Consider the following 23,896-nt stretch of genomic DNA (forward strand, 5'->3'; position numbering starts at 1 on the left):
AACTGTCCAAAGAGAAGGGATGATAAATCGTTCACTGTGATGGATCACCTCTATAACACAATACTCAGTCTTTAAAAATTTGCAGAGAGATAAATTATGATTTACAGAAGTGCATGGAATCAAAAGAAAACCATATGCTCTGTAATCTGTAATGTATTGAACATTTAAATGAATAATTTAATGTTGTGATGAATGGATGGATGTAGGAAGGAGTGAATGGATACTAATGTTAAAAATAAATACATAATCTTGAAGAATAGCTCAATACTAGTGGAGAATACCTCTTGGTACCTAGGGTAAAAATAGAGTGCAATGAAATAATGACAAAGAACAACTAAATAGTGATGAAAAATAGCTACATAATGAAAGATTGAATGGCAACCGTAATGAAGATTAACAAAATGAGAGTGAACAACAACTAAATAATGGATAATAACTAAAAAGAATTATGTCAAAGTCATAAAGAATTAACAAAAATGAAGACAAATTTATCATTAAAGAACTAAATAATGATTAAAAACGAAATGATAATGAATCATAATGAAACAAAAATGAAGAATAATGAAATAATAACAGACGTTGAATGAATCATCATCATCATCATCATCATCATCATCATCATCATCATCATCATCATCATCATCATCTGTAGTTTACCCTTACAGGTCTGAGCCTATTTTGGCTGTTTTTGAGTACTTTTGATTTTGCCTTTATGAACAATGAAAAAGAAATGTTTATTATACCCATGTTTGGTATCTTTTTTTTCAGGACACCTTCATCTTTCTCACCTGCCTATTATTTTTTCACCTTAACCTACTATATCAACACAAAAGGCCAAAAAACACACAAAAAATATCAAATCCAATTTGAAAAAGTTACATAATTTAATGCTTAAATAACACAAAGATGCTTAAGGAACCTTTTCAAAGACTTGAAAAGTGAATATTGGTTCCAAATATTAGGTATACGAAATCAAAATGGTAATAAATTAAAACTATACTCAAATATTTGACATAAAAGCATATCTTTACATAGGTGTTTTCTCCAGTTTTCTCACCCCCCACCCCCCGGTTCTCTTGGTTTCCGCATCCGGTTCAGGTGGGGGTCATTGTCACCCTTACCTGCAATGCTAATGCAGCAGCTTCCGATGCTATGACGTGTTGAAAATGTCATGTGATTCAGTCACGGGGCCATGACCGTGGACCCCTAAGGGTTAACCTATACACCACATTTAGTTCATTTTTTGTGTGTCTTTTAAATGTATTTGTGTCTGGACACTGTGATTTGTCCTAGAGAAAAAAAAAAAAAAAACCTAAGTGGCCTGGCACAAGTGAAGAAAATCTTCACACACATGCACTGTTTGGTTCACACTGTACGTGATGCTGCATAGGATTAGAAAATGAGGGCGCTCATGCAGGCAGACAAGTAGAGAACGAACCGACCTGCAGGCAATTTGTCTCCAAGCCCTGGGAATGGCACACAGCATGACAGTGAAGGCACAGGCTGCCAGGATGGAGAAAAGACAGAGGTAGAGCACGCCCTCCACCCCGTCGTAGCACACCCCCACCATCGCATCCAGGTAGTCCTAAAGAGGTCATACATATTGTATAAGCACAAACAATGAACATCAGAATTCACAGCAGATGCAATGGAACAAGAACAAGAGCACTTATAGCGTCGCTGTGGTTCCTTCGCTCCTGGAGGACTTCTCCTGTGTACTTCATTCGTGACGTGCGTATTCACTGAAACATTCAGCATTATGCGTTTAACCCTTTTAAGACTGCCAATATAACAGGCCGTCTAAGTGTCTTCATGTTTTCTTTGCAATAAAAGTGTCAGAAAATGTTTTTTTTGAAAATTCTTTTGCACCTCTGTTTTCAGGAGGAAATTAACTTTCAATATCTGGCCATTAATTATTATTATTTTAAATAATAAATGCTTTAAAGGAGTCACATCCTGGTTTTTAAATGGAATTATGCATTTTAAAACATTTCCTTGTGGTCTACATAAACTGTAAATACTATGCTTGGGTCTGATTTCTTCATTAATTCAACTCCACAGGTACATCTTCAATACTATTTCTGAGTAATGACACTAGAAAGGTCGTTCTGAGCGCTGGCCCTTTAAATGCAAATGACCCCACCCCCTCAAGGTGGTTGGGTGTGCTGCTCTGTCCCGTTCAGCCACTTGAGTTTGTTAATACAACCAACAACTGAACATTTTAGGTAATCGGCTCAAAGTTTGGACATATTTTCAGTTTTTACTACAACCGCTGCTGCTGACAAACAATTATGTCGTACTCGGAGAAATGTCCGTCTGAAGTATTGACCTTATATGTGCAAATGTAGAGACGTAACTAGTTATAAAACCTACCAAATTAAGAAGGAATTCAAATGGGCTGTAGAAATCCACTCGATTTTTGCCAGAATGAATATAAGACAGCTTTGCACCATCTGGAGGGTTCAAATTCAAACTTTATGAACTATTAGGGTCCAAATACACAAATAAATGTACCAAAGACTAATAAAAGTGGGTTTAGCAAAATATGACCCCTTTAAATAGAGTGTTTTAGTAAAAAAGAAAAACCAACTTGAAGTTTATAGCATATTTATTATCAGAAACAAATGTAAATGTCCATAATGAATCTTTTTGAAATGGGAAAAATAAACTAACAACTATTTTACATCTGCTCAAACATGCTTTTTGGTCTTGAACATTCAGTATCCATATTATGGCTTCATATTTTTTGTTATTTCCAGGCATTTTTTTAGCCTGTGTGGAAGTCTCTGAAACAGTTCCTTTCTACTTGTAACAGAGTCCCACCTTGCTGCCGTAAAGTGTTATGTAGTGTCGTAATGAAAGCTCAGTTTGAATTTTGTGGATATCACAAACAATTCAGGAGTTGCTGTAATCTGAATGCTATAAAGTGCAAATTGCAGCACTGGAGAGATTGCAGTTGTTAAAGGGTTAAACTACACTGCAGTCATAAGCTGTGCTGCACTAGTCAGAGAAACACTAAACTCTTCATCGCATGCACGCATTACTTTGGCAAAGCTCATGTTTAATTTCAAAAGCTTTTCCGTTGTGTCTCATCCTGCTCTCTTCCCAGTTCCACTTTCTGTTTTCTACTGAAATCCCGCTTGAGCAAACACTCTCGTGCTGACCTAGTTGTGCTGCTGTGATGCCAATTAGGATGCGATGAACAAACCTTGTTGAGCCCCCTGCAGTCCAGCAGGGCGGTCAGCTGGTGCAAGCTGGCCTCTGAGGAGTTGAGCAAATGCTGGATACCCTGTAGGTCTCCCTGTGGAGCGGTCAACAACCATCAATGACCACGTTTCAGAGAGAACTGGGCTAATAAATCTTTTGGAAATCATTGGTGTACAGCGGCGCCAAAATTATTAGAGCAAATGGCAGATCTGAAAATATTGACTTTTTTGCCTCCAAAACACGATTTCATTTCAGAATTTTCATGAAACATGCAGATGGTTTCTGTGAGCAAAACAAATATGAAATGGAGTGAATCCTACTGTTTGTATCTTTTAAAAAATTTACATATTGAGTTGGATAAGCCTTGTACAGTCAACAGAATCACACAGTGGCATTCTAAGACTCTTCCATCACCAGCAATTTAAGCAAATCATACCTGACAATGAATACACAGGAAATCTGACTTCATCTGTGAAGGAATAGGATCATGTGACACTGCTAGTGAAAGCTACGTTGTTGTTTTTTTGTAGAAAAATTATGTAAATCTCCTTATGATGCCTCTGTTCTGTGGTTTACAGAACATTTCATTTCATTTATTTGGATCTCCATTAGCTTTGGCTTAGGCCATCGCTATTCTTCCTGGAGTCCACACCCATCACACTTGTCTTTATACTGCAATACACAAAATACAAAAAACACCCACAACCACACACAAACAAAACAAAACAAAACAACACAAACAACAAATAAAAACCATTCATCACAATTACAAAACAAAAACAATATACATGTTATACAGGACCTTGTTCAATTAACAGTACCTCCCAAAAAGCAGTTTTTAGCATACTTTGTAAATAGTCAGATTATATTTCACAGTTACATATCAATGTAATGTCAATCAACTAAACATTAGAAGACACCAAGCACTGTTTTGCAAATAAATACTCTTTCAGTAATTCTTTAAATCTGTATTTGTTATTTTCTTAACATGAGGATGACTTTGTAGATATTTAATTCAAACAAAACAAAACAAAAAACAGATAAAACCTCTTAAATATGCCAAATGTTCTAATAATCTTGGCCACCGCTGTATATCTAAAACTATTTATTATGTATGTGTTATACCTCGGCTGTAGGAAACAGAGGCACAGCAAACTGCAGCAGCCCCTGGATCTGGATCTGCATGGTGGTCAGGGATCTCTGGAAGATGGTCAGAGGCTGCAAACAAGAAAGCAACTTCAACCAAATGAAGTGGAAAACAAACTGTAGAAATGCACTCACTATCACATTCTGAGCCAATACCAGGTTAAAACCACAATTTGACTGATAGCAAAACCACGAGTGGTCTAAACTCACAGTTTCCATCAATGAACTTGATTTAAAACAACTACCGTCCAGTTTCCACATTTAGTTGCTATCAGAGACACACAGTTCATCTGACCACATAAGCCTGACTGAGCTGACTATAACAAACACTAGTGTAATAATAAGGAACTGAAACAGAACTGAATGTGTGTAACCACAGCAGTTACAGAAAACATGAGCCACATCTGTCAGTGAAGGTCATCATATTCACAAATAATCCCAACAGTAGCCATAATGGGATTCCTTTTAATCTATTTTTATCAGGCTCTATGTATAAGCTTATTGAGAATTTTTGTAATGTTTTAAAATTGCTTTCTTTAGTCTCTCTGATTGGACAAGCAGAATGTGAGCCAAGATTAGCTGCATTTAGCTCACAAAAGCTCATTTAACGAAGTAAAGACTTGTTCAACTGGCCAATCTGTACAAATAATATTATAAAATATTAAATATAACATTTAAAATGTAGTTTAAATAAATTATAACATTTATTAAATCTCAGAAAATGTCACACTTAGAAATTTGACACATCCTTATCAATCTGCTCTGCTTTTATTTATTTATTTACTTATTTATTTATCTTTTTTTTTTTTTTTTTTTTTTAATTTAAATCATTATACTTTGATAATTTTGCCTCTATTAGTAAAAGAGAGAGAGAGTGACGGGAAAACTGAAAGATGGAATGACATGCAGCAAAGAATCCAGGCCTGGGGTAAAACCACTTCGGGGACTCTATGTAGTGGGACAACCTGACCACCCCCTCTGTCTGATTGGTTACAAATCAACACTGACCTTACAGAGTAAACTGTGTTTATTTACAAGTATTAATCATTAACAACCCTTCAAATTCAGTGTAAAAACTGATTACAAGTCTTGTTGAAGTACTGATGATTGAACTGCACTTTTGCATTTACTGCAAAGTTCTGGATTTAACTCATAAAGACCCAGTGCTACTTTTGTGACAGTCCCCAAATGAATTTTTCTCGCTTTAACTTTTCTTAAGTGATTTATCACCATTTACTGTAATATTATCTTCTGTAGTTTTGCACTTTTTCAGTGAACATCTGGTATTTTCCAGTATTTAATTTACAGATCATATACTTTAATCATCATTCTGATATTGCATTTGAGGGTTATTATATCAAAAACAGAGAAAATTAGAGAAAAGGTTACTTTTTGAGTAAAACTGAACATAAATCAAGTGTCTTCAGCCACTGTTATTTATCAAACTCTATGGGTTTTACTGGTGAATCGTAGAAGATTTCCACATTCACTACAAAGCCTCTGAACGTCCAAATGGGTCATATCTGATGACCATGAAAAGACAACAAACTGTATTTTACATCAATTATTTACATGTATTGATAGGATTAGTAGATCAACAGGTATTAAACAGTTTAGATCAGTAGATGCTTTTGGTCACTAGTGGATGTTCGGGTCTTTATAGATTAGACTCAAATTTGACACTGAGATTTTATTTTCAATTCACTTTTAATGCATATTGTCTCAAATGTTGATATCAGCCAAAATACTGGTCAATCCCTTAAAGAACCACAACAAGCATAGACAAGTCAGTCTCACTATACAGGCTGTATCAAAAAACTATACATTTTGAAAAATTACCCCCAGTTCCGCATTTAGGCCTGAAAATATCACTGAGTATAAAATATCACTAACCCTAACCCTAACTTGGCCTGTCCTCAGTGACATTTTCAGGCCTAAACAAGTTGAATTAACTTGGGTATTGGGAATTAACCATGGGTAAAGAAATGAAATTAACATGGTGGCCAAAGTGTTAATGCTGTAACCTTGCAATTTTGTGGAAAACAAGATGGATGCCCATTGTTTCCTCCCATGACCTTTGATTTGATTTAAATCCCACCGCTACTTTGCACAAACCAGTTTTAACTTGGATTGCGCAATTTGCCCCTGCTCACTCAAGCATGAAAACCTGGGTCTGTAAATTTGGACAAATATCCACCAATTCCCTACCTACCGACGTCCATAAAAGAAAATTCCAAAAAATCATGAAATGCGGAACAGGGGGTAATTTTTCAAAATGCGTAGTTTTTTTTGATACACCCTGTATTAAAGTAAAATAGGATAGTCTGGTTCTTTTCTTGTGATCTTGTAGTTTCCATTCTCACCAACAGAGGGCAAAAGAAGACCTCACATTGCAGAAACTAAATGGATAATTAAATCTTACCTGAAAGACAGACCCTTCTGCCTTGTGCTCCTTTTTAAATTAATATCCAAGTCCTGAACATAAAAGAATTAATCTATCATATCTGCAAAGTAAAACTGTATCTTCACAGTCAGCCAACCTAACAAGGAAAGGGTCTGGGAAGTCCCTGGCCTGTGGCACAATGTTAAATTGAAACAGGACATGGTCAATTACCTCAACTATCCATAAATGTAATTGCTTCTCTTTGATGTGACATTTTTTTCTAGATCTGCAACTGTGGTATGACAAACCCTGGTCTAAGTGTCCTCTATTGCGGAGTATAATAGCATGATCAGACATTTTTTTTTTTTTTTTTTTTTTTTTACTTCAGCTTGGGTAAGCTTGTTCTGGGCCAAAATACTGTAAAATAGGACAATGAAGGCAGATGGGAGAGTAGAGAAAGAAAAGACTGGAGAGATGAAAATGATAAGAATAGAAAAAAGAAGCCGAGTTGAGGCAGGAGTGATGCTCAGAGCAATGAAACGCAAGGGCACAGAGGGTAGAGCTTCAGTTCAGGCTGAGAATACATGAGGGTGTATGAGATAGAGGCATGAAAAGCAGGAAAAGAAAGAGGGTGGGAGCTTGTGTGTGAATTCCAGTTTGTGCCGGCTTGCTTGTGAACTTTGCACCTGTTGGGTATCTCTATGGTAGAGGAGAATGCTGACTTTGTTTACCAGGCGGGGTGACAGTTGTCTGCCCTCTGTGGCTGTGCTCTTGTTATCCTTAGGGCATGTCCATGAGAGCTAGATAATAAGATCTGAGCTCCGCTGGGCCTGAGCTCACAGAAATTCACTTCACTGCAGCGATGTCAACCAAAATCTCAACTCTTCTGTAAAGACTAAGAAGATTCACTGAATTGCTTCGTCTAATCAACATTTTTTTTTTTTTGATATCTTACAGCCCCTGTCTTCGCCAAATCCCACCAATTCATTGTGTTTGCTTGACACCTGCCAAAGAATGAGCAAATCAAGCACACAGAGAAGAAGTGGGCGACTGCATTGTTGAAAGGTGAAGTCGGGATGTAAATCAGAGAGACGGGACTGTTGCGAGAGAAAGACTTTGACAAAGATGAGGCTTGAGAGGCAGAAAAATAGGTTTGCTGTGGGTCGCTTCAAGAGTCAGAAAGAGTTCAAGAAGCATGATAAAATTTTACACTAAAAACATAACATGAAGTTTTATGTAGTACCTGCTGGAAGGGGTTGGAGAGAGTCTGGTTGCAGTAAAGATAGTAATGAAGAATATCTAAAAGAAAACACAAACAGGTCAAACATTAGTAAAGATGAATGTTTTTACCTAAAAGGAATTTGGGCTTTAGGAAAAAAGAAAAATTAAATTGTACATTATAGCAGTGGTTCCCAACTTTTTTTGGCTCATGACCCCATTTTAACATCACAAATTTCTGGCGACCCCAGACATTCAAAATGGAGCTTTTTTTGTTTTTTTTGCTAAAAATTAATTTGTTTTCGATCTTGTAATAGTTTGCTATACTATGTTGCAAATAAAGGTTAATTTTAGACTACATTTAGTCTATATAATGTATATTATTATGGACGGAGGCAGAAAAGCCAGGTGTAGATTCCTGCACAAAGTGAGAATTTTATTTTCCTTGGTCAGAATATGTACAGTCAGTCCAGCTTGTGTTTACAAGGCTGACAATTAATACTGAACAAAAGAGAACTCAAACTATGAATTATGAAAGAGCTGCAGCATCTGAAACTGACCACAATGATCATTTGAAAGATAAACAGTACCACAGTGCTTCAGTTTCGGCTTCAGAGTTTGTCAAGTCTTTTATGGATTGGGATTATCTCTGTCAACTCAACATATACTTTTTTTCATTATTAAGTTTTTTTTTTGTTGTTTTTTTTTTAATCAATTACTAGAAATTTCAGACGACCCCATTTGAATTCCAGGCATCCTCACATGGGGTCCCAACCCCAAGGTTGAAAAACACTGCATTATGGCATTTTTTTTCAGGTCCTGGGAACTGTATATACAATTAAGTCATGTGGTTTAACTTAAGTTGTCTGCTTCACTCAGGCACATATCTACTACAAAGAATTGCAGTGTTATATAGTCCTTATATCAGACATGCACTATAGAAAGTCAAGGTTAAGTTTTAAAAAAAGCAATAAGGAAAAAAAAAAAAAGAAAAAATGCCAGAAACAAGTCATAACACCCAGCACAAATGTAAACTGTGAGATCAACCTGCTAACAGTACGCTCACAACATGAAAAAAGCTGGGAATAGCAGTAATCCACTAATATAAATCATAAATGGGCAGAGTACCAATGCAAAACTTGGATTGTTTTTAGCCTTACTTCTGTTTGGCTAGTGTTTGTATTTAGGTCAGTTTGTAGTGATTCTTTGGAGTCTTTGCCAAAGAATAGAGATCTTTTATTTCATTACAAACGGTGTAAAAATAGGTTTGCTTTGTTATGAAACTGTGGCAGCAAATACGCAACCTCATTTATAAGCTATGGATAGCTTCTGGGGTAACTCTTTTTACAAAATCATATCTTGCTGTATATTATGAATACAAGTTACATTTAAATGATTTGTAAATAAAATGTGAACTGAACTGAACTGAACCTGGCCAAAAAAATAAATAATAAAAAAAAAAGCCCCACATTCTTGGATTCTGTGGGACTGACTTTAGCATTGTTGGCCGTATTTTGATTGCACTTTGGCAATGTCATACCATTTATTTTCATCATTTTTCAAACACAAAGTGTTGCTGATCCTAGACCTGACAAACTAAAGCAACCCCAGATCATAACACTGGCACCACAGGCTTGTATTGTAGGCACTAGGCATGATGGGTAATCACATCCTCCTCCTCTCGTCTCACTCTGTTTCACTCATCAGACCACATGACTTTTTTTCCATTTAAGCACACTCCAATCTTTATGCTCTCTATCAAACTTATGGTTGTTTATGAGATACGGTCACAGAAAAAATTGTTAGACCACCCCTTGTTTTCTTCAAGTTCTTGTTCATTTTAGTGCCTAGTACAACTAAATGTACATTTGTTTGGACAAATATAATGATAACAACAAAAATAGCTCATAAGAGTTTAATTTCAGAGCTGATATCTAGGTATTTTCCATGGCTTTCTTGATAATAACCAAAATCACTTCATTTCTTACATCAATATCTATGGCATTGTACCGACAAAAACAGTGCTTTTAGGCATTCAATGTTTTCTTTTCTGTCTCTTTTAGTCACATGATACACACAAGAGTTAGTAATTGATTGCATAATCATTGTTTCTGATGACTTTTGATAATCTAATAATTTTTTCCGCAACTGTAGTAATGGTATCTAGTCTGGCTCAAACTGAACTATGGTTCAGTTTGTTTTTAGTGTGAATGTACTTTTGGTTGGTTTGGAACTATTACAAACCAGTAACTAAAGAATCTGAACAAGAGAAAATGTGTTGCATATGAAGGTTTTCTTAGAATTTTTTAGTAGAACTAATCCAGGGTTTATACAGATTTCCTTTTCTTATTTGTCAGACAGATAGAAAAAGTTAATTCTTTCTGTCTGTCTTTGACAAATAAGAAAAGGAAATCTGTATAAGTTCTAATAGACAGTATGAACCTATTTGGACTACTAATCTAGAGTATTACACTTGAAGTTGTTGTTGCTAGAACTAATGTTATAATAATGACAACAGTACAGTGGAAACAAAATTAGTCCATTTCATTCATTTCAGTTTTCATTTTCATTTCAGTTCATTCAGTTTTCAGAAAAAAATATAAAAATAAAAGGCTAGTCGTTGAAATGATGGCATGCCAACATCAGATGCAGCTGTTAAGTACAGGAAAATGCAACTCATGTAGATGATGACATCAGTGCATAGGTATATTAAGTTCTTTAATGCACGCCCAAAACTAGAATATGAAACCAAAACTAACAAATGTGCACAAAGCAATAAAACCATGAACCTTGATCTAGATCATAGAAGTTTCAGGTATGAAATGATTACAAAATGAGAAGCTTTTGGTCTGTTTCAAGAGATTGTATTTGCTTGGTTAAATCATGGTGGGGACTTTTGTTGGCCCGGCTTTGTATTACTGTTTCATTAAGGTAAAAAATGGGAAACATTTTCATATAACATTACACTGAACAGTTAATTTGTTATTAGTACAAGAAGATTTAACACAATAGAGTCTGATACCCAGCCCTAACAGGAGCACAACTTTTGACTCATCCAAAGCTTAACATTTTCGTGATCTTTACACCCCTCCAGTATTATTCATAATGAGGCTTACCAGCACCGACGGCACCTTTTGTCTGGCTCATGAGGAACTTGTCAGGGGCCACGCAGAAATCACTTGTTCCCTAAAATGAAGCAGAAGATGCATAAAAACAGTTAACATTCATGTGCAGCGTGCGGTGACAAACAAGACATAATGATTTGCATCCATTAAGAACCATCTATGCAGAGAGAAAAGAAAGAATTAGTGTGTGAAACGCTAAGTTCTCTACCTTACATTAATATTTCATTAACACTTCTCCAGGCCTATCTGACATTGCAGAGTAATTATGATAAAAAATCACATTTTACACTGAAGGAGGAAGAAAAAGGAAGTGAAGCAGTTTTTGAGAATCTACTTTAACATGTCTAGACAGGGCTAATTTTCAATTCTGTCACTCAGCTATATCCCTTCTACTGTTCAGTGCTAACAAGAAACCTGTCCTGGCAAAACAACTAAAGTGAAGTGCAACCATCTCCTCTGATACGTGCTGTGTGAATGCTAAATGTCCCCTGGGCTCAGGACAAACACACTGCTTGTAGCCTAACCTTCTCTAGAGGCTACACTAATGAGCCTCACACACAGACGATATAAAACATGCCTAATTTGTCTGAAACAAGGGAAACTGAAAGCTTTACAATCCAGAAGTTAGTTTGTTAGTGGTGCAAAACAGAATTCCAGAAGGAAAAACATTGATTCATTGAAAAACCCAAAGCTCTGACTACCTGCTGTCTATAATTAAGAGTTCTATGAAAGGAGTGCATTCATAATAAATTCATTTACTACACACTCAGGCTCTAATCTAGGTGTAACCCACTGAAATGCAAACACACGTCTCTGCAGTCAGTCAAGCACAAGAACGTTAAACAAGCTGAAATCCACACCTGTAAACACAGACGAGGACACCTACTGAGGCCACACACTTTGATCCACAGACAGGAAGCAAATACACCGTCTACATTCCACACAGACGTGCAGGTTTGTTTTTCCCTTAGATATGTTGGTTGTCTGATATCATTACAGCGGAGCGACAAAACTCATTTAAATCTCATGCGAAGTGGGACACAGCAGTCTGGCTGCAAAAGCAAATGGAATTTAACTCTCAGTCTGGGAGAGTTAAAAAGAAAAAACAAAACTGAATACGACAGTCTGTGCACTATGACTGGAAATGCACTGGTAGTATTTTTTAGAGACTAAAGTTTACTCCTACATGTTTACATCAGGTTTAAAGGTTCAGTATATGTAAGAATTGCACTCACATAAAATTTGTGTTGGCGTCTGTGTTGAGCTGGGATCTGGTCATGTGTTGATTTTAGTTTACTTCATTTCTTAGCTAACAGATGCTAGTATTACTTAAAGGAGGGATATTTTGCTTTTTTTAAATGGAATTATTCATTTAAAAACATTTCCCTGTGGTCTACATAAACTGTAAATGCTATGCTTAAGTCTGAATTCTTCATTAATTCAACTCCACAGGTCCATCTTCAACACTATGTCTGGGTAATGACACCATAAAGGTCGTTTTGAGCGCTGGCCCTTTAAATGCAAATGAGCCACTTCAAACCCCACCCTATCCAGGTTATTGACTGTACTGCTCTGTCCCGTCCAGCCACTTGTATTTGTTAATACAATCAACAACTGAAAATTTTAGGCATTCGGCTCAAAGTTTGGACATATTTTCAATTTTTAGTACAACAGCTGCTGCTGACAATCACTTATGTCGTACTCAGAGAAATGGTTGTCGGAAGTCTTGACCTTGTATGTGCAAAAGTTGTGACGTAGCTAATTTTAAAACATAATAAATTAAGCAGGAATTAAAACAGGTTATAGAAATCCACTCGAGTTTTGCTGGAATGAATATAAAGATAGCTTTGCAGCACCTGGAGGGTTCAAATTCAAACTTTTTCAACTATTAGGGCCCACAAATACATTAATAAGTGTACCAAAGATGAATAAAAGTGGATTTAGCAAAATATGACCCCTATAATGTTGCTGCTGTAAAGGAGCAGGATTAGGGTTCTCTGTGGACAACCAACTCAAATTCTCCACATAAAAATCAGTGTATGGGACTGATTTCTCATGGATTCTTGGATCTAAGTAACTGATTTATTGTTAGCTTGATATTTAAGAAGAATTTTAGGATAATTCCCACAATATTGTGCAATACATTGAATTATAGTCTCTATTTCAGAATATGCATAAGGATACTTGAATCACAGTTCCTACTAAAACCCAGCCTTCAAAGTAAAAAAAGATGATTGTTCGCATTTAGTGTGGGGACACAATTCCATTCTAAGGAATTAACCCATAACGCCAAACATATCATATTTGATTCATGAGTTTGGAAGCCCTCTACATAATCAGTGTGATATTTTTTTCTTGAAAAATCTGATGCATACAATTAAACACATGCAATACACAGATAATCCACTAGGGGGGAGGAATTTGTCCACCAGAGGCCTTTCCAGTGCCACTACAAGACTGTCATTAATGAGGAAGGAGGAAAAACTTTGCCGATTTTGAAAAGAAATTACCAATTTGTTAGACATGTTTGTGTTATATTATGTTTTTGTTTGTTCAAAAATAACAATATTTGAGCATTGAGACCCAGTGTATCAAATATGATACAAAATTGAAATGCTTACATGGAAATTGACATTTGAAAAAATAATTTTTTTGTTGTTCAGAAGGACCAACGAAGGCTCCAGTTGCAAAGAACTGGAATTTTTTGTCATGGTTCAGGCTTTACAGGGTTAAAATTAGTCTACACTATAAATTTAGTTGATTGATTGGTTAACGTCATTGCAATATTTTTATCATTTGTTAATTATCAACATGATTTCACAAGGAGACATTTTAAGCTCCACTCTCTCCTAGCACCTGTATTTGCTTCTATTTTTCATTTCAGTGCAAAATAGGAAAAAAAATATTGGACAAAGCTAGAGAGTTCAAGTGTTTCACATAATACGATGCATTTTTGGTTTAGCAGTTTTTCCACACTCAATCTGCATGCAAGGAAGCTGCACAAACCGATCACTGCTGGTAAGCGAAAGCAAAACAAAATCCTGGCATTACTAAAATAATGTTTATGCACATCTGTTTGGATGAAACAACTCTGCACCACACGTATTATCACCTAGACATAAAAACACATTCACAGGTGTCAATGATGTGTAAATTGCAGCGATGTCTGATTCAGACATCAAAGCTTATTCCTGTAATTTCCGTGTGTGCAGCAATTTGCATCCCTGCCTCAGTAATTATTAAGTATTTTAAAGCTGGGTGATGATTGTTCTCTGGGTCAGCCTCAGACAAATACTACAGAATGACAGATTACAAGAGTATTTCTTATCACTGAATAAAACTGACAAACACACTGCACAAATGCACTGAATGTAGATATTTAGAAGGTGATAATCTATCATACAGGTTTATGTTTGAGGAGAATTGGATGCCTTTTTCAACACTTATTATTATTTAGGTTGTGAAATGACTGGAATTGGCCAATATTGATCTTGTTGAGTGTCATTAACCTGCAAACTAACAAAAAAACTCACTAAAGCCAGTGGCCAATGTTTGTTTGTCTGTTGTTTTGTGTGCTCTGTCTGATTACAGCTCAGCCATGGCTTCTGTCTGCAACTACACTCCATTCAATTTTGCTTCAATACCATTAAGTCTCGTTCAATACGCTGCCAAATAGCAGTTTAAGCGTCTGAATCTCCAGTGACGTGTGTAGTATGCTGAAATCATAGACTGTATGTGCTGAAAATCCCATATCAGAGCATGGCATCTGCTATATATTAAGCTTTGAAGAAAACATATTAGTATTTTAGACATGAAGTCATCCGATATAACCAAAGCAGCAACCTTCAGTGATGGAAAGTGAAGCCGATGCAGAAGTGTCAAACTGTGCACTGAACTGAATGTCCACTTGAGGCTGCCTCCATGAGCGAGTCTATCCCCATAGACCTGAACCAGAAATATATATGATATACTGTATATAATATATGTATGTATGGAGCCTGGTACAAAAAGACAGTTTTGATCTGTATTGTTTGTTTCCCACTCTGTGCATCTGTACAGAACAGCTCTTGATTATTGCATAAACTTTCTTTATTACTGTCTCCGTGATAGGCAGCTCTGCCATTGTTGAGATACTGGTAGATATTTATGGTGTTACTTAGCCGCATTAGCTGATGTTAGCATTAATTCGTTTTGGATTATATATGACTGCATGTTTTCCCTGCGTCTGTGTGGGTTCTCTCTGGGTACTCCGACCTCATCCCACCATCCAAAAATATGCACCTTAACCCCTGAGGACCCAGTGTTATTTCCCAAATGAATTCTTCCTCTATATTTAACGTTCCTTAAGTGATTTAGCACCATTTATTGTAATATTATATCCTTTATTTTGTGTTTCTTCAGTGCAAATCAGGTATTTTCCTACATTTAATTTACTGATCACGTAGATGTTCATAAAAGTTCAGAGTAAAGTTGAGGGTTATTATGTCAAAAACAGAGAACACTGAAGAAAAAAATGACTTTTTCAGCAAATCTATCATTAACCGATCATAAACCAAGCATGTCCAAACACTGTCATTTATCAAACTCCATGAGTTTTACTGGTGAGTTAACGTAGAAGATGACGGTGTTTCCACATTCACCACAGAGCCTCTAAACATCCAAATGAGTTATATCTGATCTGATGACCATGAAAAGATGAAAAACTGTGTTTTACACTGATTATTTACATATATTGATAGGATTAGTGGATCAACAGGGATTAAACAGTTTGCTTCAGTAGATGGTTTGGTAGACGGTGGATGTTTGAGTCTTTATGGGTTAATAGGTTAATCAATACCGTCTGTAGGTGTGAATGTGGGAGTGAGTGGTTGTTTATCTGTGATGAACTGCTGATGCATCCAGAGTGTACCCCCACCTTCACTCACTGGCACCCCATCGACCCTTTTGAGGACTAAGTGGTTCAGAATGAATGAATTGTAAGGTCTGCCAGGTAGCCTGATAGTTAGCTCAGGTCGCAGTAACTGGTTTGTTTGTACATTTCACCTCATTTTAAAACATAACTGTATGTGTTAACAATTATTAAGCAACTTCAAATACTGGATGGCATTTATTATTGTTATTATTATTATTATTATTATTATTATTATTATTATTATTATTATTATTACACTGTTAGTTAATGTGGTTGGTGTTTTTCAATTTCCATAAAACCAACACTGTAATGGCCATGTCACGGCATCTCAACGCTAAAACATTGCAGCTCACAAACTAATGACACCATGGTGGATTTGTCCACTATTTATATACAGTACTTTGAGTAAGTGAAAACAGAAGCTGTGATTAAGATAATTAGCAAAACCAGGCTATACTGTATGAACATTTAACATGGTCATACAGTCATGGAAAAAATTTATTAGACCATCAAAAGTCATCAAAAACAATGGTTATGTTTTAATTCCCAGGAAACGTAACACTATGAAAATTATTACATCTCCTAAGTGTGACTTATGTACACTTACTACTGTAGGATCATTTATACACATATATTGGGAGTGCCCTGGTGTGTTTGCTATTTGGAGGCAAATCTGTGTCATTTTGAGTAATATGGTGGAGATTAATATCCCATTACCACCATCTTTACTTCTGCTTAATGATGACTCTACCTTAGAACTTTCTCTTCAGCAAAGGCGTATATTATGGACTGCCCTCACTGCAGCCAAGAAAATGCTGGCATTGAGATGGCAGCCGCCTCATACTTTATCGCAACAACAATGGATCAATTATTTTCTAGATATAGTTACGATGGAGAGGTCACTGGCTCAGATGCATACAGCCAGTCGAAAAAACCCTTAGTATGTGGGATGCTGTTTACATTATGGTTAAAGAAAGAGTGCAACATAATTGTCTATGACTATCCTGATCACTTACCTGTTTATATTTGTAAATTATACTCATTTTCATCTATACACGTGTATTTGTTTTTATTAGTGGTTTTTGCATTTTGAGATCCAGGTTGGGTTGGTATGGGGGTCGCCGTTGGTTCTGGGAGGGGGGGTTATACTTTGTGTGTCATAAAATCTTGTATCATAAAATGTGAATTCCTTTCTTTCTTTTTTTGTATTGTACTTCTGGAGATGCACAATGAAAATTAATTTTAAAAAATTGCTTTAAAAAAATTGTTACGTAATGAAGCACTACCTCCTGTGTGTATTATGTGACTAAAACAGACAGAAAAGAAAACATGGAATGTCTAAAAGCATTATTTTTGTCAGTACAATCCCATTGCTATTGATGTAAGAACTTAAGTGATTTTGGTTATTATCAAGAAAACCATGGAAAATGGGGAGATATCAGCCCTGAAATTAAACTCTTAAGAGCTATTTTTGTTGTTATCATTATATTTGTCCGAAAAAATGTACCTTTAGTTGTACCAGGCATTAAAATGAACAAGAAATTGAAGAAAGCAAGGGTGGTCTAACAATTTTTTCCACGAGTGTAGCAGTGACTGATTCAGTCCACAACTATAAATCAAAACCTATGCTGTAGAAGCCTATGGATAAAGTAGAAACAAACTATAAATCATTATCAACAAAAATTCTACAGTTGGGAAACCCTGTGATTCTGCCTAGCGTCTGGTATACACACTACACCATAACAATTTCCCCTTAGCTAAATTCAAAACAAGGCATTTAATAAAGCAAGATATACCCCTATTCCCATTCATACACAAAGGCAATCGCAATCCAATAATAAGATTACTCTCAATAGTATCAGTGCTTTAATATTCAGTGCACAACCACCTGAGGCAAATGTCTCAGCTTCTATAACTAATAAATTGGTTGCTATGAAATCTGCTTTGTATTTACACAGATAATAAACCATTTCAGGTGCCGTGGCCATGACATTCATCGTAATAGCTGTAAGAATAACAGTTCATGTCTATATGTTGTCGTCTCTGTTCAATATTATTCATATCACTGATCATGAGCCTGTTTAAGGGCTGAAATGTCAATGACAGGAGCAAAACACTGACACCAAAGAGAGGGAAGACTTAATAAGGTTTTACAACACCCATAGAAGATGAAACCAGAGACTAATGAAAGAAAAATGATTGCACCTCCTGCTGCTTTTAACTCAATGCTCATTATTTTCAGCTTAAATTCACACATGTTAACGATCCTCTACAGCCCCGAGTCAAAAACAGGGGATCCAACAACACATTCGAGAAAAACAGCACAAACGCCTGAGGCCAGTGAGTCAAACACAACAGCCCATTACTCTGAAATGCACTTTTAAATATATCTCTCATCTCCCTGTTTCCACATATTCCTCTTGGTCATCTCAGACATTTTCAAGGGACTTCCTCCTCACTGTGTTTTTGCTATAGCATCATAATAAATCTAATTATCTGCTCCTTGGGAATGGGATTTCTAAGCTCCAATTAAATTCCCGTCATCATAATCCTTGAGTCAAGGTGTGGATTTTGGCTTTTGCTGATCTATTTTTGGTGCTGTGCCGCTTGAGAGGCAGCGATCAAAAGCTCATGAAGTGACAGACAGGCAAAACAAGATCAGAAGAAGCGGAGACTGGGCAATGAGGAGGCGCACAAGTGTTTTCAAATGCACTGCATGGCTTTAGGGGCACTTCATTACTTCATTTATTATTCAACAAGTACATGAAACACTTCGCTTTTGTCTTCAGGAGGGAGACCCATCAGTTCATGCAATCCCTATGACACAAGTTACCATTCCTAAATGAAAAACAAAATAAACTAAGCCACTGTAAAACTTATTTTAACCCTAACAGCGATGTTTTTAACTCTAACCATGTTGCCTTTGTGCATAAGCCTAACCATAACTGCGGCATTATCACATTTTAAACATAATAATGATGCATTATTTCTTACATTTATGCCTTTGGTTTTGTTTTGCAAATTCACATTTTTTTCACATACATATTTTTGGAGTGAATAGCAATCTAAACTAATCTAAAAGAACCATGGTTTGATGGTGATTGCATGTATATTTATATATTTACTAAAGTGAATTGTTGATGAATAATCATAATAAATAAACATCAATCATCAATAATACGTTAAATGCCATTATATGTAGTATTGATATTCCAAACTCTCAGCAGCAAGGGGGAAGTCTCATACCAGAGCACACTTCAAAATCAAAACCACAAACAATTCAATGCTATGTATCTTCAGACTGTATCACTCACTGAATAAAGAATAAATAGAATTGTTTGCACACATCTGTATTATGGCACCAAATCTTTTCTTCTAACAAAAACTCATAGTCTGTTAAAATAACACTGCGTATTATAATTTTCACATGTTGCGTCAGCTGATTGTTTGCATTATAGCTCTGTTTTACACAGAAAACAGTGACAGTAAAACCACAAGTCACCTCTGTTTTCTACACAGATTATATTGTTAATAGGTGCAGTAAAGATCTGTCTGGAATCATCCATACAAGGACAGAACTGTTATAGCTTAGATAAAGGTAATAGCATCAAATAATAACTTTATACCTTCATAAACCTCATGATCAAACTAAATTGTGTAGAAGAAACACTGTGATTAGCATCAAACTCCATTCTTTTCAATCAGAACTGGCGAAAACAACAACAGCACTTCTAGCGTTTATCACTTTGTCACTTTTTTTTATTCTAAAAATAGTTTATTGGTGAATTTTATCCCATCTTGACAAGTTCTACTCCCTTTAGTGGTTACATTAATATGATGGTTTGTAAATACAGTTGTGGAAAAAATTATTAGACCATCAAAAGTCATCAAAAATAATGGTTATGCAATCAAGTACTAACTCCTGTGTGTATCATGTGACTAAAACAGACAGAAAAGAAAATATGGAATGCCTAAAAGCACTGTTTTTGTCAGTACAATGCCATAGAAATTGATGTAAGAACTGAAGTGATTTGGTTATTATCAAGAAAACATGAAAAATGTCGAGATATCAGCTCTGAAATTAACCCTATCATGCATACTGGTCACTACAGTGGACAGTTATTCTCCAGCTGTTCTCTTGTATATTCATGGGTTTTGTAGTTTTAGTTCCATATCAGCCAACACAGTGGACTCTTATGCATCATCCCAAACACTGCAATTCACACCATTACTGTAACTTTGCTGTTCTTGATAAACCTGATCTGCAGTAATATGTTTTAGTGTAAATCAATTGTTATTTGTTAGTCAAAAAATTTTTTGTTTTTTTTGTTTGCATATTATCTCCATGACGTGAGTTATAACTAGCATTAGAATATGTTAAAATGTGAGAAAACATCAGATTAACAGCATTAAAAGGTTTTTATTTCATTGTTTTCATCTCACTTTTTGACATTGAGTTTTAAACATATGTTTCTTTACTTCAATAATTAAATGCATGGACATTCTCAAAATTCCATGAGGAAAAAAAACTTGATCACATTTTTTTTTTTTTTTTCATGCCCAAGGAGGAATAAAAACACTCAATAAAAAAATCTTGACTAAGGTTCTAATAATTTATACATGAAAGGGTTAAACTCTTATTAACTATTTTGTTGTTATCATTATATTTGTCCAAACAAATTTACCTTTAGTTGTACCAGGCATTAAAATGAACAAGAAATTGAAGAAAACAAGGGTGGTCTAATAATTTTTTCCACAACTGTATATTCAGCTCATTTCTCTACAATCTCATATATTATCATCTTTGGCAGAACTTCAGCCTTAACGATACAGCACTTGATGATACCTATATATGAAAGTACAAATACAACATATAGCCCCTTTACTTCCCCACATGGCCCATGATAAAGAAGATTCAGAAAAAAAGAAAGGACACGGCACAAATTGCATAGTCAAAACTTTAGAGACCCTCCCCATGTCTTGGTATGAGGCACTTCTCCAGTTTCCCTGCAGTTCACAAACTGATTACATGCATGCATACACATTTGTAGTCCACAGAGTCAATAATAATTTTGTGTCTCTAACTTTATGTGTAATGTGAGTGTAGTGAAGCAATTCATCATCTCTGACAGATAAGATCAGAATTGATTCTTAGGTCTAGCATGCTATTTTACGTTAGTGAAGCGAAGCAGCTTACCACAGCTGTGGCCAGTTCAGCTCCCAGAGACGCCCAGCTCAGGACCAGCGTCAGCACTCCAAACACCATCATACTGCAGGGACAAGAGCAGCGGCAAGGTTACAATGTAACTCAATACTTTGTTGAATCAAAGGTGTAATATATATGACCTCTATAACCTGCTTACTATTAAGAGGTCTAGGTCTAACAATGTAGAAAATAAATGTCTGGAAGCAACAATGGCTCAGTGAACCTCGCTATTTATCCAAGTGAAGTAAAGCTTGGCAGATGTCCAACTGAAACATTATGATGAACGCTTTACACCATTTATCTCACTTAACGGTAAATAGTTTCCAGTCATATGCATTGATTATTCCTGGACGCAATTCCATAGCTTGTATTACTGCATTAGGAATGAGATTAGTGGATGAGCATTTAATGACGACTTCTAAATTGATTTGGCTGAGGCAGACATATTTGGACAAAGACATCATGAGAGTTTTACTGAAATTGAGCTGTATTTCTGTTACTTTAATCACATGGTGTCATAAAACTCTAAAAGTCTGACCTGGATTGACATGTAAAAGACCCAAATATCCACTGCTGACCAAAACCATCTGCTGGTCTAAGATGTTTAATAACTTCTTATCCACTAAACCTATCAATACATGTAAATAACTGGTGTAAAATGCAGTTTGTCATCTTTTCATGGTCATCATATATGACCTATTTGGACGTTCAGAGGCTCTGTAGTTACCATAGAAACACAGTTATCTTCTACAACATTGATTTACCAGTAAAACCAATAGAGTTTGAAAAATGACAGTGTTTGGATATGCTTGATTTATGTTCAGTTAATGATACATTTTACAAAAAAAAGTCAGTTTTTCTTCAATTTTCTCTGTTTGTAGTATAATAACCCTAAAATGTAATCTCAGCATGATGATTAAAGTACATGATCAGTAAATTAAATATTGGAAAATACCTCATTTTCACTGAACAAATGCAAAATAGAGAGGACAATATTATGATAAATGGTGTTGAATCATTTAAGAAAGGTTAAATAGAAAGAAAAAATTATTTTGGGAACTGTAGCACTGGGTCTTTATGGGTTAAGTCTGTGAAAAAAAATCAAACCTTTTTAAAATTATCATACATTTTAGTCTTGGTTCATGCAAATGGTAATGTTTGGTGATAGAAAAACTCTCAATAACCAGTAGATGTGCTCCCTCATATTCATTTACAACTGATAGTCATTTATTTAGTAACATGCATTGAAATAGAGCTGATATGGTTAAAAAAAACAAACAAAACAAAAATCAACATTTTTTTCAATGTTATGGCCAATTTATAATTTTAGTTGATTAATTTCTGGCCACAAAACACACAGTGTTTCCCCTTAATCAGTGTTTCTCAACCTTTTTTGAACCAAGGCCCACTAATGGCATCATGAGCCTTCTGCTGCCCCCCTATCCCTGAAAAAATTTGCGACAAGGGGGGGTTACGTTATACTAAAAGTAACCCGACAAACCTGAATGTGGAGGACATGGTGGGTTATATAGAAAGCCTCCCTCACCTCATCATTTCCCACCAACCTCCCCCCAAAAACAAATTTGCGACTGGTGGTGGTGGTGGGGTTACACTTGGTCTTTATGTGTGGGTACCACCCCCATTGAGAAACACTATAATAGTCCAACTGCTTGCATTTCAACATGGGGGGAATCTGCTACATCTCCTTTGTACTAATCGCCAGTGAGTGTGATTTTTCATGACTCCCCCCCCCCCCCCCCCCCCGGACAGTGTCCACGCCCCCCTGTTGAGAACCACTGCTCTAAATCTATGTTAAGTATCTGACTAGAGAAACACATTCATAATCAATATATTATAAGAAGAAAACCAGTCGCATTCTACATTTTTGTACAGCATGAAAAGTATCCAGAAGAGAGGACTCATGCAGAGTGCATCATTAAAAAACAGTAGCACCATCACAATGTCCTACATAGCTAACATTTGCTTTAAAACGACCCACTTATCTGTTAATTTACAATATTTTAGAGACGGGATTTCACTAATCTATGGGTTTGAGCTCTAATGTCACTAGTGCAGGTTGATATTTCATTGAGTTTATTTAAGTGAGGTTTTAGCGATACTTCAGCGTCTGTCTGCATTAAAGTGTTTGGGTTTAGTTTACATTAAAGAGTTTGCATTGCAGAGATTGCGTGACATGTTGTTTTTGCTGCTGCCAAAAAAAATATTGATGAAGAATTAGCCTAAGTCTGTCAGCTGCGGGTTCAACTTCTGAACTCCAACATGTTTTTAGTTGGATTTACACAGATGCTTCAGAGCGAAAACGTGTGATTCATTATAACACTACAACTGGGTCACCACAGTGTAGGTAATAATGGCCATACTGTAGCTGTATGTACAGGAAAATGTCAGTTCATGTTAATTTTTTCTATATTGTCAATACTGTACTGATGCCAGTGCAGGATGATGCAAAAATGTACAGTTTATAGTGAATGAAAAAAGCCACTGACCACAGCATATAAGCCTCTCGAGAAAGACTAACGGTTTGGTTTTAACTCGCCTACACTTCATAGAGGAAAAGAAAACTGTGATTCAGATCGTGGATAGTGGATGATCTTTAAACTCCAGTATTTTTTGCTTTTCTTTTCTGGCGCTAAGAATCTATACTTTAGGGGTGTCAAACTCATTTTAGTTCAGGGGCC

At 35.9% G+C, this 23,896-nt stretch overlaps 1 protein-coding gene across 3 annotated transcripts in view; it reads right to left on the reverse strand.

Moving 5' to 3' along the window:
- Nucleotides 1–23,896, reverse strand: part of ttyh2 (tweety family member 2) — a 136,826-nt gene that overhangs the window by 10,390 nt on the left and 102,540 nt on the right. For all 3 annotated transcript variants that reach the window (XM_030121718.1, XM_030121720.1, XM_030121719.1), the window contains exons 6-11: nucleotides 21,189–21,261; nucleotides 11,071–11,140; nucleotides 7,980–8,035; nucleotides 4,333–4,425; nucleotides 3,209–3,301; nucleotides 1,443–1,585 (exon numbers count right to left, since the gene is read on the reverse strand). In XM_030121718.1, the coding sequence (XP_029977578.1) occupies nucleotides 1,443–1,585; nucleotides 3,209–3,301; nucleotides 4,333–4,425; nucleotides 7,980–8,035; nucleotides 11,071–11,140; nucleotides 21,189–21,261 (528 nt within the window). The remainder of the gene's footprint in view (nucleotides 1–1,442; nucleotides 1,586–3,208; nucleotides 3,302–4,332; nucleotides 4,426–7,979; nucleotides 8,036–11,070; nucleotides 11,141–21,188; nucleotides 21,262–23,896) is intronic.

Source organism: Sphaeramia orbicularis, chromosome 19 (genome assembly GCF_902148855.1).
Source record: "Sphaeramia orbicularis chromosome 19, fSphaOr1.1, whole genome shotgun sequence".
In the NCBI taxonomy this organism is placed as follows: Eukaryota; Metazoa; Chordata; class Actinopteri; order Kurtiformes; family Apogonidae; genus Sphaeramia; species Sphaeramia orbicularis.